Below are 16,206 nucleotides of genomic sequence, written 5' to 3'. Positions count from 1 at the left end.
TAATATGTTGAATATACTGGATGGAATAAAAAAAGGTTTTATTGAAGTTGATTCCACATACAATGAGTTATTAGTCATCCATCAAAAGGAACAATGCACTTATGGGCACACCACAGTGTGAGTGAAACTTGGTTCAGGCTGGACAAGAGCCACCAGACACAAAAGGCCACGTGTCGTGTGATCCCTTTATATGGAGTGTCCTGAACGGGCTAGTCCACAGAGGCAGAAAGCAGATTAGTGGTGTTGGAGGGTGGGTGGGGGTGTGGGGTGGCAGCTAAGGACTACAGGGTCTTTCTTGGGGGTGAGAGAAATGTCACATGGCCTGGTACACTGGCTTTGTAGTCAGGTAGGGATGTGGTCCCACGGGGTGGGGTGGGTATGTCCCCTTGGCTGTGCCAACTTACTGCCTATAGGTGGCATGTCTGGCAGAGAGCTGAGGTAGCCGAGGCAAGGGGGTGTCTCCTGCCTGGGCTAAAGGTGGTGTGGGGTGTTACTACTCCCTAGCTCTGTGTTCCTGACATAGGGATGTGCTGCCTGCCTTCACTAAGAGCCAAAGCTCCCAGAGTGTGATCAGCTGAGCCTTCCAAGGAACTTGTTCAGTGACATCAGGCGTCTGCAAACTCAGAGCCAGCCATGTGTGCTTGGCTCTTCCCCTAGGCTGAACTGGACTCCATCCATTTCTCCTGGAGAAATCTCAAGTCTATCCCAAGTGTGCTTCCCAGCCTCATGCTCGCAGGTGAATGAAGTCTGTGAGACCCCCTTCCCTTTCTGGAGCCTAGAGCATGTGACGCTGAGCACATGGTTTGACAGTTTAGGGTACTATCTACGAATTACAGCATTTGACTTAATTTTGAAAGTTGAAGCAGCAAGAAGTAAAAAGTCTGCATTTTACCTTTCAAACAAAGTGTAAAAAGCCCATACCCAGCAATCCTGTCAGGCTTACTCTGGCTCCACGGTGGGCCAGATGGTCTTTTTCTACACCTATAATTTCCCAGCAAATTGTGACAGCTGAATTTGCATGATGTAGCTACAAATGGAATTTGCAAAATGTGTGTGTTCATATGGGTCAGACAGCCATGTTAGGGAGGGTCTAAACATCCCCTTGCCCGTGAACGGAGCCAGTGGTCAGCGAATACTTTCTAGATGGAGGATGGATGGATGAGTGAGTGGAAGGATGTGGACATGGTGGAGGTGGTAGGGCTCCTTTGGGAAGGGGCTTCAGTCTGTGTGTGGAACCTCAGCTGTGGAATGATGGGGATGGGACCCTGGTGGTGGAATGAGCCCTCAGCTGTGGCCCTTTTAATGAAAAGTACCAAGACTTTGTTGTCCTAGTGTTGTGCTGGGGAGACCTGCGCTGGCAAAGCACCAGGCCCGGCAACATGAGGTTCTCTAAGGAGCCCTGTGTGCTAAGGAACCGTCTCAGATGCTTGAGTGTGTAGAAAAGGCTCTCCAGACTGTCCACTGCAGCAGGAACACACTAAGAGGCCCATATATTCCTGTTCAGGAACTAGGCCCCACTGCTGCCCAGTTAACAAGGGCACTGACTCAATGTGGATGGGCAGTTCTGCAGAAGCCTAGCAGGGCAGAGCAGAAAACTAATGTAAGCCTCTTGGTAGGAGGCACTGCAGAAGATGGGCTCCATTCTCAGACCTGGTTGAAATGTGGCCTCTGCCAGTCACATAACCTTGGCCAAGTCCATTCCCTGCCAAGAACTGCCTTGCTCTGTACAACAGATCCAGGGTCAGAGAGGGGAGGGTGAGCCAATTTTACCCCCAGGGAGGTGGGAGCTACAGGGGCTCCATCTGTGCAGGGGTGACTGACTTGTGGGGTGGGGGTCCTGCTGGCTGCTGAGGATAGGCTACAGGGTGGAAGCAGGCCCCAGAGAAGGGGCCTGGACCTGGGGCAGGGGCCCAGGGTGGAAGGGGACTGCTGTGATGTGCTGAAGGTTGGCTGGTGGGAACACAGCGACATCTAATTCCTTCGGGTTTAAGAGCTGAGCCTTGCCCAAGTCCTGCTCTGAGCAGACACAGCTCTCCTGTGCCTACCCCTCATGTCACCCCTCTCACCACAACTATGCTGAATCTCTGATGGTCAACAATGCAAGTCTCAGCTCCTTCCAGAAGCCTCCCCTGCCCGGTGGATGCCTCACACCCCCTTCCACAGTCTGTGGCCCTTCCCTAGGGTCAGGGGTGTGGGTGATGCTGGCACCTCTGGCCCCCAGGTTTCCTCTGCTCAGTGGTGGTCTTTACTCCCCCTGGAGCCCACCTCCAAGGCGTGATGAAAACTCTCGCCTCCTGGAGGTCTGCGACAGGCAATCTTTTCTGGAACAGTGTCACCTGGATTAATCAACCTTCCTAACATATGTTTCATCTCTCCATTTTTTTTGGCCGGGGCTGGGTTTGAACCCACCACCTCTGGCATATGGGGCAAGCACTCTCTCCTTTGAGCCACAGGTGCCACCCCCCTAACATATGTTTCAAGTTGGCACATTATACTTGCAGAAAACGTTCCAGAGAGCTCCTGCCCCGTTTTCTCTCATTTACAGCTGACCCGCCCACAGAGCCTCCCAGGAGCCCTGTGAGGTGTGCAGGGCAGGTGACTGTCCTCATTGTCTGTTGGGGCCTCTTGACTTGGCTGTTCTCAAGGCTAAATAAAGCTCAGATCCCAGGGCAGGCCCTTCAGAGGTGGTGCCTACTCCAGGGAGCAGCTGGGTGGACGGATAGCCACAGCACCCTCTGCACCACCAGGGGGAGGCAGATGAACGCCTGCGTTTTTGGTGGGATGGGGTGTGGGGGGGAACCCTGTGTTCCAGGCCTGGCCCCGTCCTCTTCTTTAGTTCCCTGCCCAGGCAGGCCAGCAGGCCAAGAACAGTGAGGACAGAGGCCCCTTTCTTGCTGAGGGAGTACCTGGGGAGAGGGACATAGGCATTAATGGGGCCCTAGGCAGGGAGCTCTTCCTCATGGAGTTCCCTTCTGCCTGGTGCTGTGCAGGGCCTCTGGATAACTTATTCTGTTTATTCCTCACAGGCACCTCTGACGGGAAGGTGGGAGAGCGAAGACCAGTAGAGAGGCCTGTATTGGGAGTGCTGAGGGGCTGGGGCCCTGGCTGCACTTCTTCCTGGCTTTTCTTTTTTGACAGAGTCTCACTATGTCACTGTGAGTAGAGTGCTATAGCGTCATAGTTCATGGCAACCTCAAACTCTTGGGCTTAAGCGATTCCCTTGTCTCAGCCTCCCAAGTACCTGGGACTGCAGGCGCCCTCCACAGCACCTGGCTATTTTTTGGTTGTAGCTGTCATTGTTGTTTGGCAGGCCCAGGCTGGATTTGAACTGGCCAGCTCTGGTGTATGTGGCCGGTGCCCTAGCTGCTGAGCTGCAGACCATGAGCCCTCTTCCTGGCTTTTTAATTTCTCAGGGAGATGCTGGAAGGTCCACATGCTGCCCCCTCATCCTCAGGCAAGGAAGACCCACTTCCCAGGTTCCTTCCATGTGCATATCAACAAAGTCACCACCGCTCTGTCCTCAGGGGAAGGGTACCTGTCAGCCTGGCAGGCGCTAGCTCCCTCTTGGCTGCTGTCCATGGGCCAGACGGGGAATGGGCCCAGGCTTCCTCCTCAAGCCGGAAAGGGCAGGTCTAGCTCTCTGCAGAGGCCAATTCCCAGAACAGGACCCCCAGGAAGGGCCCCTGGGCCCAGAGGACCCTCTCTGTGCTTGCAGTAAGGGGGATACCATCCCGCTCTGGCCCCTGCCCAGCAAGCCAGGGAAGAAGGGGACTGGGCCATTGGGTAGGAAGCTTTGTGAGATTGGTCACCTCCCTCCCTCTACCCGCTTCCCGCATGACTGAGCCAGTCACAGGAAGGGCTTGGATTTGCCCATGGTTCCCTAGAGCAAAGGCAGTGAGAACTAGCTGAGCCAGGATGCACACAATTTCAATTGCAGAATCTGTTGTTGATGTCCTCGAAGCCCCTCCCACTGTCGGGCCCTGCCAGCTGGACAGAAAGTGGCCCCCCAGGGCGTGGCCCACAAAAGAGATCAGGGCGAGGCAGGGTGGGGGTAGCTGCGGACTCTGGGCCATAGGGCTCCTTCCCTCTCTCCCCCATTGTTTTAGTATTCGGTCTGGGACCCCAGGATCTGCAGCGAGTGGCCAGGACTCCGGGCAGAAAGCAGGGGAATCCTGGCCTTTGTGTGAGGCCAGGGCAGAGGATGGGAAGGAGCTCTGGGGAGTACTTGTCCACCGCGAAGCCTCCATCCTCGAGTTATCCCGCTAGGTCCTTGTGCCTCCAACCGCTACGGCAGCTGGATGCGCCAAGGAGATGCAAGAAGCCTCGGCCCAGCCCAGTGCCCCCTCCCAGGCCTGTCCTTCACGGACGGCCATGCGAGGGCCCCTAGCGCAACAGGGGCTACCGCCTAACTTCCGCGGAGGTCTGGCGGCACAAAAGAGGGACGCCCGGTCATCACTCCACAGAAGAAGAGGTCACTCTCTCCCGGAGAAGGACCCCCAAAAGTCCCGGTGCCCTTCGCAGAAACCGGCGGGACGCCAGCCAGCGCCGGAGGCCCCGCCCACCGCAACTTTCGCGGGCTGCAGCAGGGCAGGAAGTGGGGCGGGGGCGGTGCCAGGCGTGTGGGTTGGCCCCGCCTCCGGCCCCGCCTGGCCTTGGCCGCGCCCCCTGCGCTCCTAGCGCCCGGCAGCAGCGAAGTCGCCGAGACAGAGCTTGGGTCGCTGAGTGCAGAGTGCTGAGCGCGGAGCGGGCGAGCGGGCGGGCGGGCGGAGCCAACAAAGCAGCGGCGACTCGGGAGGCCCAGACCCGGGACGCGAGGAGGGAGCGACCCGCCGGGCCTTTGTCTCGGGAGGGGCCGGAGCGGCAGCGGCCGCGGGGCGCCCAGAGCGCAGAATGCGGCGCCCCGCGGGGCTGATCGGGGAGCGCTGCGGCGGCGGGCGGCTTGGGACCTGGCCCGGGACCCGTGGACACTTGAGTGTGTGAAGGGGAACCCGGAGCGCTGTCCGGCGCCCCCCCAGGGGCCGCACGTGGGCTGGAGCGGCGGCCCGCTAGGAGCCCGAGGAGGAGGAAGAGGAGGGGACGCGCCGCGGCGCAGCCGGGACCCGGGCCGCCAGCGCGAAGCCCCGCCCCGGCCGCCGAGCCCCGCGCGGGCAGGCGGGATGCCCAGCGGTCGCCGCACTTCGGCTCGCTAGCTGCCCTGAGCGGGCGGGCCCAGGGGCCGCGGCGGGCGCCATGGAGCAGTGGCGGCAATGTGGTCGCTGGCTCATCGACTGCAAGGTCCTGCCGCCCAACCACCGCGTCGTGTGGCCCTCGGCCGTGGTCTTTGACCTGGCGCAGGCGCTGCGGGACGGAGTCCTCCTGTGCCAGCTGCTGCACAACCTCTCCCCCGGCTCCATAGACCTCAAGGACATCAATTTCCGGCCGCAGATGTCCCAGGTGAGCGTCCGAGCGCCGCGGGAGGGGCGCCGTTGCTAGGGCGTTCTTGCAGCCCGACGCGCAGATTCGAACGGCCGGGTCGCAGCCGCCGATGGTCTGGTCACACTGGCTGGGGCTGCTGGTGCTTGGGGACGTACGTCTCCGGGTTGCGGGAGGGGCGGTAGAGAGGGCGCGCCCGGGGCCTCCAAGCAGCCTGGCTGCACTGAGTGGAGACCTCCGGAGGCGCAAAGTTGGCTAAAGTCCCCCAAACCTGGGGCGTACCTCTACTGCCCGCGGGTACTAATCGGGTGAGCCTCTTCCTCAGTCTGCGCCTCCCGGAATAGGGGGAGACTCGTAGCATTGCCATCCTCTCTCCTGGGCCGGGGCCCTGCAACAGTCCCTTCTGCCCCCCCCCAGGGGGGGCCGCGTCGAGGGTCGCCTCCTTGGACTTTCCAACTGATGGCTGGACGCCGGGAGGACCAGCGAGCGCGCTTCCCGGGCCTGCCCAGGGTGGGGCCTGAGGGGTCGGGTAGGGCGGGGTGGGAGCTCTCGGCCCCGAGGAGCGGGTGAGCCCGTGGCGCGCCCCTCGCCGGCCTCCACCTCTTCCAGGACCTGGGCTGGGATCGAGCCGCTTCAGAGGCCTTCAGGGCCAGAGGACTTGGCGCCAGCTGGAGTCCCCGTCGCTTCCCTAACACCCCCCACCCCTCCGTCTGGCCCTCGAGTGTGGCCTTTGTCGTGGAGAAGGCACGCGTGTAGCCACAGGGCCCGGCAGGAAAATGTCCGCTCCGCCGGCCAGAGCTGCTTTTCTTGGCCCGAGGGAACTTGGCCAAGACTGGAGCCGAATCGAGAACCCGTTCTGCCGTCCTTCCCTTCGGGGGTCGCAGAACCCCCGCCCCGAGCAGCTTTGAAGAGATGGGGGAAGCAAAGGAGGGGTGGGGGCTCCGCTCCGGTCCAGGCAGCACTGCCCAGGAGCGACTGCCTGCAGCCCGGTAGCCGCTTACCGAGCCGCCCTCGGAAACTCCGCGTGGACAGAGGCCATTCGGGAGTGGGACTTGGGAAAACGCGGTGCCGAGGGATGGAGTGAGTCAGGGCTCCAGGCTGCGAGGCCTCTGCCCTTCGGCGGTGCGCGTTTCCTAGGAGACGGGCCCTCCCCTCCAGGGCGTTGGGGGTGGCTGCTGACAAAGGAGAGCCCTGAGGCGGGAAGGGGCCTCCGCCTTCCCACTGGGTCATGACAGACCAGAAGAGCCCAGGCCTGCGCTGCGCACTGCAGAGCTTTCACAGACCTGCCCCTCTGTCCGGCCTCAGAGGCCGCGGGCGGCTGCGAAGTACTTTCCCATTTTACGGCTGGAGAAATCGAGGGCGAGGGACTCTCCGTGGGTAGACTGCTGGGCCTGGTAGGAGTGTCTTTGATTTGAACTGCCGGGCTGCCCTGGCTGGCTCCCTCTGGGCAGGCAGGGTTCCGGCTGGCTGATTGGCAGGAAGGCCAGTGCTCCTGGCAGAGGCAGTGGCTGGGTCTGCACAGAGGGGGCTGGGCAGAGCTCAGCCTTGCTTGGGCCTGGAGCTAGCCCCTCCCCAGCCGTGGTTCGGGAAGTGTGGGAGGAGGAGGGGCACTGGCCTTGACAGGTGGCTGGTTCTGGCTCAGCATCGCTGCTGCAAATTCAACTCGGAGACTTCTGGGGTCTCTGGAGGCTTTGAGGGAGCTGCAGCACCAACATTGACACAGTTCTCTTGAGTCCTGCTGCCCAGGCTTAGGGAGAGGGTCTTGGGAGGCTGGGTGGCAGGGAGGACCAGTGGATGAGTGTCCTTATGTCGGTGTGGCCACATGCTTTGATTGAATCTTAGAAGACCCCCCACCCCCACCCCGGGAGGTGAGGACCTTTGGGGCTTTAGTTTCCCCTGTTCTGTGCTAAGGACAGTAATAGGAGCCACTTCATTGTCATGTCCTAAGGATTTGCTGAGGGAGGTCACAGTCTCATGTGATCTTCTGGCCTCCTAACTTCCTTCCTTCCCTGAGTAGCTGGGACTACAGGTACATTTCACCACACTAGGTTAATTTTTCTATTTTTTGTAGAGACAGGGTCTCAGTATACTGCCTCAGCTGGTCTTGAACTCCTGGCCTCAATACCCAGTTAATTTTTTCTACTTTTATTTATTACTATTATTATTTTTAGAGACAGAGTCTCACTTTGTCACCTTGGTAGAGTGCTGTGGCGTCACAGCTCACAGCAACCTCCAGCTCTTGGGCTTAGGCGAGTCTCCTGCCTCAGCCTCCCGAGTAGCTGGGACCACAGGCGCCGGCCACAATGCCTGGCTATTTTTTGTTGCAGTTTGGCCGGGGCTGGGTTTGAACCTGCCACCCTCGGTATATAGGGCCAGGGCCCTACTCAGTGAGCCACAGGCGCTGCCCATTTTTTTCTGTTTTTAGTTTAGTGCCTCGCTCTTGCTCAGGCTGGTCTTGAACTCCTGCGGTGAAGGGATCCACCCGCCTTGGCCCCTCAGAGTGCTGAGATTATAGGCGTGAGCTATTGGGCCTGGCCTTATTTTATTTTTTTATTCAAAATGCCTGGAAGCCAGCATGGGTTTAATTAAACTAATTAGGTATGACCACAATCTGCTGATCCTGATGAGAGACCAAGTGTGTCTGGGGTGGCTTTGGCACAAGCTCCAGGGCTTGGCCTTGCCAGCAGACAGCCTGAATGGTGGGCTGCAGCTTGCCCCTTTAAAAGGGTGCCAATAGTCCAGCCTCTGACCTACCCACACCCTACTGAGCAGAGCAGGCAGCTGTCTGGGGGGGTGCAGCATAGAGAAGGCTCGGGGCTGGGGCGGCTGGGGTTTGTACCCCCACCTCAACGCCTGCTTCCTTTTCTCTGACACTCTAGCCTGCCCACTTTCTGGTGTGCTGCCCCCTCATGCCTTTTCGGCCTCTGCCCATTACGTGCTGTGCCCACTCTGAGACCTCCTCTTCTAGACTGGCTCCTCCTGCAGGGGCTGGCTTTGGGGCTTCTCCTCTTGGAAGCCGCCTCTGATTCCACCCTCTTGGCATCAGGGGCTCCCAATGCCCTAGGCATGCCTTTGGCCTTGCGCGCTCTGCTCTGTTTTACCACCAGAGTTCCCTTGGTGCTTGCTCTGTAGAACTCAGGAACTGGGCAGAGTGCGAGTGCAGGTGGAGGGACAGGCACATTGTGGCAGTGGTCAGGAGCCCCTCCTAGGCAGGGCTGTGTGGCATCTGGTCCTGCAAGCCTGGCCTCCCTTCATCCCTTCCCTTCATCTCTTTGCTCCTACAGTCCAGGAGTAATCCCTGAGCTGCCACACACCACACAGGCTCTGCACCTAATGTGGGGCAAGGAGCACGCTGGCTCTGTCTCTGCTCTCATGGAGCTTTGGTCAAGCAAGGGCACTCAGCAGGGGTGCCCAGTGGGGGTGGTGAGATGCTTGCTGGCTGAGAAAGCAACATTCAGTTCCCCCAGTGCAGGCAGGTGGTCTGTGAGACTGAAGCGGGAGGAGGAGAAGCAGGAGAAGGGTGGTTGGGGGTGGAGGGGGGAAGGCTGGCTGTAAGGGAGACAGGGAGCCTTTTCTTTTCTTCTTCCTCTTTATTGGTAGATTTCATTTATAAAAACATTTGACTCATGGAAGAGTTCTAAGTGCGGTACAAATAACCTTTTTGAGCCATTGAGGGTAAGTTGGCAGCTTGGTGCTGTGCCCCCTGGGTGTTCACCGTGTGTCCTGCAGTCAAGTTGGGCACTCTCCTCTGTAACCACAGTGTGGCCATCTCATCCATTCAGGTGGCCCTCTTCCCTTCACCCCCTGGCAGGTGGTGCAAGCCTTGCATTTGCCCTCTTGCTGGGGATGGCCAGTTTCACTGCTAGATTAGGATGGGGTTTCCTAGACCATCCTGAAGCTGCTATCTTCTCCTTTGCAGTGAAAATGTATTTTAGAGAAGGTACTTTGCGTTGATACGAAGATCCCTTACTCTCTCCCTCTCTTCTTCCCTCCTTCCCTCCCCCTCCATCTCTTTTCTGTCTTTTCCCTCCCTCCACCTCTCTACTTTGGCTTAAGGCTCTGTTTTATTCCATGCATTATAATTTGTCACTGTCATTGTTTATATGACAGTGTTGGTGCTCAAATTGTCCCCGTTTGGCCAGGGAGAACAGCTTTAAGCTGCCTTCCCTGTGTCTTTTTACTTGTCTTGATCATATTTAGAGCTGCAAAGAATGTGGAAATGTTGTGCCTGAAAAGATGTTCCTGGCTGATCTTGTATTTTCTTTGTCTCGGCTCAGAAATCAGCTGTTTCTCCAGGGAGCTCTGCTTCCCGGGTAGTCAAGAGGGGTACTTAGAAGCCAAGATTGGGACGAGGGGCGCTCAGTGCAGCTGGGGTGTTCCTGCTCCTGGGCGTTCTCAGGGTCCACCCCGGGGAATGGATGTGTGTGTTCATAGTCACGGGTGTCCGTACATCCATGTATGTCCTCAGTTTACATGTGTGTTTGTTTTCTGTCTCTATCAGTGCTGCCAGATAGAAATGTAATGTGAGCCTCATCTCTGTTTTAAAATTTCTTGTGGTCGTAATAAAAAAGTAAAAAGAAATGAGACAGCGCCTGTGGCTCAAAGGAGTAGGGTGCTGGCCCCATATGCCAGAGGTGGCGGATTCAAACCCAGCCCTGGCCAAAAACTGCAAAAAAAAAAAAAAAAGAAAGGAGGAAAAAAGTAAAAAGAAATGCATTAACACTGATTTTATTTAATTAAAAAAAATTTTTTTAATTATAAATCCCACTTTGTCACCCTGGGCAGAGTGCCATGGCATCATAGCTCACACCAATCTCAAACTCTTGGGCTCAAGTGATCCTCTTGCCTCAGTTTTTCATTTTTAGTAGAGACAGGGTCTCACTCTTGCTCAAGCTGGTCTTGAACTCATGAGCTTAAGCAATCTGCCTGCCTCCGCCTCCCAGAGTGCTGGGATTACAGGTGTGAGCCATCTCAACTGGCCATATATATATATATATATATTTTTTTTTTTGAGACAGCCTCAAGCTGTCACCCTGGGTAGAGTGCTATGGTGTCATAGCTCACGGCAACCTCCAACTCTTGGACTTAAGTGATTCTCTTGCCTAAGCCTCCCAAGTAGCTGGGAGGCTATTTTTTGGTTGTAGTTGTCATTGTTGTTTGGCAGGCCTGGGCTGGGTTCGAACATGCCAGCTCTGGTATATGTGGCTGGCGCTTTAGCCATGTGAGCTACAGTCCCTGAGCCAACTGGCCATATTTTAATAATATATTTCATTTAACCTATGCATTCTCAACAGTAGCTTTACTGTCATGGAGGGGATGCACATTAAACCTTTGGGGGTGGAGAAATCTTATTTTTATGAGTAAAGCGGAGATGAAACACATCAACAGTATGTCTGTGGGATTCAGGTTTCATTGAGGAGAGGGATTTAGGATATTGCCTGAAAAGGCTGGGGATGGATGAGCAGTGGAAACAAGGCCCAGAAGCACCAATTTCCCAGCTTTGGGGGAGGGTTGGGGGGGCAGCGAGGCTGCTAGTGACCTGGACTGGCTGGGGTGGGTCCTTCAGGCCTGTGTCCAGGTCTTACACGGGCGTGGGTCAGTCTGCCCAGGGCATGGAGTAGGCATGACTTGATGCTGGTGTTAGTGAGTTGTGGATGCCGTGTGTATGAATGGGAAAAATCTGACTTTGGCATGGACCATCATGAAACCAAGGGGAATTCTGAGTAGCAGGGTGAGGTCAGGGTCCTGTATCAGCCACGACACATGTCTGCCTGTGATTTGGGCTGTAGAGATGTGGGGTCTTACAGTGCGGGGATGGGGCTTTCAGTGGTGCCAGTGGGGGGCTGGAGCCTCAATGGGATACAGGACCTCGTGGGGGCCTGACGTGGTGAGTGTCCCCCACCTCTTTGCCCCATTGAGGCCTTTCTTACCATGAGACCTAGCTGACCAAGGACGCCTTGTCCCTGGAGGAAGTTGTCCTCATCCCTTTGGAAGGACCTGGATGGTTGCAGCCTAATGTCCTTTGAAGATACCTGTGGGGAAACATGTTTGTCCCCTGGCCAGTTTCCTATCCCTGTCCAAGCCATGTCCATGGCTGTGGCTTCTCAAGTTTCAGCGGTGGGAGGCCAGGCAGCAGGGGGAGGTGCAGAGAAGGCAGCAGCCGCCCAGGAGCAGAGCAGCTCCTGCAGGGTGCCCACTGGGGCCCACTCTGGATGCAAAGAGGGCCAGGCGGTGGGCCAGGGCCAGTGGGACTCAGCCGGCAGGAGTGGGGTGCAGTGCCCTGAGAGTTAGGGGGCCTGCTGCCAGGCCAACACCAGGCACACGTTTTTACGCTGATTTTTTCCCAAAGCCTGCAATGCAGCAACAGTCATCCCATTTCAGATGAAGAGACTGAGTGGGAGAGACATGGTCAGCATTAAGATTCCATCCCGGCCCAGTGGTTATGTGGTCCCTAATACTGCCATTTCAGGCAGTCCATTGCATTCACTAAGTATCTCCAAGGACCTCTTTATGGCTGTGCAGTTCCCCAACACCAGGGGCCATCCTCCATCTGGAAACTGGGGCTGAAGAGTGTTGCTGGACCAAGACATAAACTCATGTGGCTCTGCTCCTGGATGGCTGCTGCCTTCTTTGCACCTCCCCCTGCTGCCTGGCTGCAGCTGAGCTAACACCCTTGGTGCCCCAGAGGGCAGGGTGCGCAGGACGGTGCATGTGCTGTGGCCCCAGTACCTGTCTGCAGAAGGAGGCTGTTCTGGGGTGAGCAGCATCAGGCCCAGGCTCCCAGGGGAGCCTGGAGACCAGGACAATGTTTAAGTCTGAGATGGGAAGGGACTGAATAGTCCCTGGGGTGAGGCTGAACCTGCTGGTGCCCCTGATGCCTACTGAAGGGCCTCGCTCCTCTCTGCTGCGTCTCCCCAGACCCGTGGGTGTGTAGCATATCTGCGGGTGTGGTCTGAGACCCTGCTTGTCCTTAGCTGACGGGAGTTTGGACCCCAGGGGCAGGGTGATTGCAGAGGGATTCATAGGGGAGGTTGTCCTGAGCTGACCTTGCAAACTGCATTCCCCAGGCGGGGATGGTGTTTCCCTGGAGGCAGGGGAAGAGTCTGAGACTTGGAGAGGTGGGGTGAGGGAGGTTCCAAAGTTGCTGGCAGCTGGCTGGATGGGGGTGGGTGATTGACCCTTGTGCTGGCATGGGGAGTGCCCTGGTCTCGTGGGGGAGATGTCTGCTGCTGGGCCCCTTTGCCTCAATGTGCCTGGGGTTCAAGCTGGAGAAAGCTGTGCACCTTGGTTCTGCCCTGGTAGGGTTTATTTCAAAATCACTCACCACTGGAACCTCTCCTGCCCTGGGGATACCCTGCGAGGCAGTGGGTAGGGCAGGATAGAGGCAGGGAAGGCTAGCTCTGCTCCATTAATGGGGGAGGGGAGGGGTAGAGATCATGTGGCCATGGGGGTGCCCAGACCCCAGCATGGTCCTTGAGATGGTGGAGAGGTTGGGAGACAGAGCTTGGGTGCCCAAGTCCAGAGATGGACCCTGGACTGGCTGGCTCTGCCCTTTGGCCCAGGGCTTCTGGGCTGTGCCATCACCTGCTCCCAATGGTTGGGAGGGGGCTCGCCCTGTGGTTTACTCAACTCCCATTGGCTGAGCACTTGCTCTTGGACATTGGGCAGCTGAGGTAGAATCCTGTCTTTGTGCTGCTAACTTTCTGGAGGAGGGGACAGGATAAAGGATTGACCAGTAGAAAAAGTAGAAAAAATATGGCACTTTCTGACGCAGAAGGAGAAAGAAGGCAGGAGGCAGGGTCCATGGTCCAGGGGAGACTCCTAGGCAGGCCTCCTGTCTGTCCTTGTCTTCCCCTCCCCACGTGCACCTGCACTCCCCAAGTGTCATTTCAGCTCAGCAGTGGGGCAGGGCAGGCCCTGAGAGGTCACTGGTCTCTGGGGGAGGGGTCCTCAAGGGCCCCAGGCCACTGTGAATGGGCTCCTCTGATGAGGCTGGGGGCAGGGCAGGCCCCGAGAGGTCACTGGTCTCTGGGGAAGGGTCCTCAAGGGCCCCGGGTCACTGTGAAGGGGCTCCTCTGATGAGGCTGGGGATTGGGCTGCCTTTTGGAGCGGCTGTGGCTCCTGGCTCTGTGTTTCTGCCTCAGGAAGTGTCCCATAGGCTTGTCCCCCCAGCTCTGTCAACATCCTCTGTCTGGGTTCCGGATGGCTGTGTGGTATCCGCTGCCTCTTGGTGCCCTGGGACTCCCCTCAGCCACCCCCATACTGAGCTGTCTCTGTGCAGCCCCCACCTGGGGACCTGCCTCCCTGTGTCCTGGCCTTGTGTGCAGTTGGGCTGTGAGTGGGGACAGCACTGGGCCCTCTGAGACCCAAGTCCTAGTCCATGCCCCACGCCCTGCCCTTCCCCATGATAGCCCCTGGCTGGGATGTTTGTGGGCTGGTGTGCCCCGCGGGGGGCAGGCACCACGCTCAACTGCCCCTTGGAAACTCTGAGCTTGGAGGGGCTCTTCGACCGGACAGTGATCTGCCACAGCTGTTTTGGCTTCTGAATCCAAAAGATAAACAAGGGAAACAAACACTGAGAGGACAGGATTGTGCTGTGGGAGCTTGAGCTGCGGGCCAGGCTGGGGGTCGCAGCCCTGAGTTAGGTGTCCTGAGGTCTTTCAGCATGGGCCCCTGGTCTGGGTAGAACAGCGCTGACTGGAGGGAGTCTTTTGTGGTCTTCACAGAGTTCCTAGGAGGATTAAGAAAAATCACTTCAGGTGGTGCCTGTGGCTCAAGGAGTAGGGCGCCGGTCCCATATGCCGGAGGTGATGGGTTCAAACCCAGCCCCGGCCAAAAAAAAAGAAAAAATCACTTTAGCAGACCTGCTCCTCATTCCCCTGAGCCAGCTTAACCTTGAAGTGATAAGTGCTTCTGTTTGTTTTGCTTTGTACTCTTGGTTTCAAAGGCAGAGGTTCACAAACCCAGAGTCCTCCCATTCTCTCCTCGAACCCTTTTTGCTTGTCATCTGCATCAGGTGGGAGAATTTTTCTTTTTCTTTTTTTCTGAGACAAGGTCTGTCTCTGTCACCCAGGCTGGAGTGCAGTGGAATTATCATAACTCACTGCAGCCTTGAACTCCTGTGTTCAAGTGATCTCCTGTCTCAGCCTCTTGAGTAGCTGAGACCACAGGCACCTGCCCCCATGCCCAGCTAGTTTTTTTTTTTTTTTTATATTGTAGACACAAGTCCTGAGTATGCTGCTCGTTGAGGAGCAGAGGCCAAGGTGCTCAGCCACAGGCCAGGGCCACTCTGCCTGTGAGAGGCTGGGCTGGACTTGGCCCTGGACTTTTGTACTCCAGGGGCCTTGCCCTTGACCAGCTGCTCCCAGAGTTCTGAGGACTATGTTTTGGTTTTTCTGCTTTGTTTTCTCCTCCAGGGTGTCTGGAGACCAGCAGGAGGCAGGCCACATGCTGAGGTGCAGCTCCAGACACCTACCCCCTCCTTCACTGTCTGGCCTTCAAGGACTGTTGTCAGGAACCAGAGGTGCTGGGTGCAGAGTGGTCCTGGGTGGGACTGGGCTCTCCCATTGTGTGACCACCTATGAGGGTGTCTGGCCCCAGAGCTGTTGCCTGGTGTGCACGGGGCACCCGGGCAAGCTTTTGTGTAGTGATACCCTGTGTCCTAGACCCAGGGCTGGGGTGCCTCATGCTCAGATCCTCCCTCTACCTACCCCACCCCCACTTTTTTTTGAGGCAGAGTCTCGGTCTATTGCCCAGACTATAGTGTCGTGGCATCAGCCTAGCTCACAGCAACCTCAAATTCCTGGGTTTAAGCAATCTTCCTGCCTCTGCTTCCCGAGTAGCTAGGACTACAGGCTCCCACCACAGTGCCTGGCTGATCTTTATTATTTTTAGTAGAGACGGGGTCTTGCTCTTGCCCAGGCTGGTCTCCAACTCTTGAGCACAAAGGATCTTCTTTCCTCGATTTCTCAGAGTGCTGGGATCACAGGTGTGAGCCATTGTGCCCCCTGCCCCCACACTCTTCATCCCTTTCCCAGCCCCTGAGCATCCATTGGATTCTGGGGTCTCTCTGCTTGAGGTGCCTCCTCCACTTACTGGTTGAGGGAAGCAGGCTGGAGACTGGGCAGCTGGGCAGGACCTGGGCCCGGAGCTGGGTGTGGGCCCTCTCTGGGCATCCATGTTACTGGCTGAGGAAGAGGCCAACTCTCTGTCCCTGTGGCCTCCACTCACAGCGCAGTGAAGCCACGACGAAGGCTGGAGTCCTGACTTTACCCCCATCACTGTGTGCACCTGAGCTTGCCACCTTGGAGCCTCAGTTTCCCCCTCTGTGGGCTAAGGGACGTGTGCACGGACAGTGCATGGCTCATCCATTCTGGAATATTATCTGACACTCGCTACGACCCGCGTGAACTTAATGCACGATGCTTCAGGAGAGAAGCCAGACCCCAGAGGACAAGGAGAGTAGGATTTCATCTATGAAATGTCCTGAGGAGACACATCCGTGGGACAGAACGTGGGCTGGTGGCTGCCGGGGGTTGGGGAGAAGGGCTGATGGGCACAGGTTTCTGTTGGGGGATGAAAATGTTCTGGAATCCGATAGGGGTGTTGGGTCATTGTCAACATACTACATGTCACACGGGGTCAGTTCCTGTAATAGGTGTGTTTTCTCACAATTAAAATGGATGGTGTCTCCTCTGTGGAGCTGGGAGGAGAATCACGTGAGGTCATTTGAGCAGGCCGTGACAGAAGAGACACTCATGGCCCTTTGTCCTTGAAAGTATCGAAGGTCTTAGG

The 16,206-nt window shown here is 57.1% G+C and overlaps 1 protein-coding gene across 12 annotated transcripts in view; it reads left to right on the top strand.

The window, feature by feature from the left end:
• Positions 1-4,747: 4,747 nt before the first annotated feature.
• Positions 4,748-16,206, top strand: part of VAV2 (vav guanine nucleotide exchange factor 2) — a 272,198-nt gene continuing 260,739 nt past the window's right edge. For 5 of the 12 annotated variants that reach the window (XM_053558480.1, XM_053558490.1, XM_053558471.1 and 2 more), the window contains exon 1: positions 4,770-5,433. In XM_053558480.1, coding sequence (XP_053414455.1) covers positions 5,230-5,433 — 204 coding nt within the window. In that variant the 5' untranslated portion in view covers positions 4,770-5,229. Of the gene's footprint in view, positions 5,434-16,206 lie in introns of all 12 variants that reach the window. The other 7 variants (XM_053558605.1, XM_053558616.1, XR_008373766.1 and 4 more) reach the window with 5 other exon arrangements.

The sequence above is a fragment of the Nycticebus coucang genome, chromosome 2 (genome assembly GCF_027406575.1).
Source record: "Nycticebus coucang isolate mNycCou1 chromosome 2, mNycCou1.pri, whole genome shotgun sequence".
NCBI classification, from domain to species: Eukaryota; Metazoa; Chordata; class Mammalia; order Primates; family Lorisidae; genus Nycticebus; species Nycticebus coucang.
The sequence above is the reverse complement of the archived record's forward strand: the minus strand, read 5'-3'. Positions and strand labels throughout refer to the sequence as shown.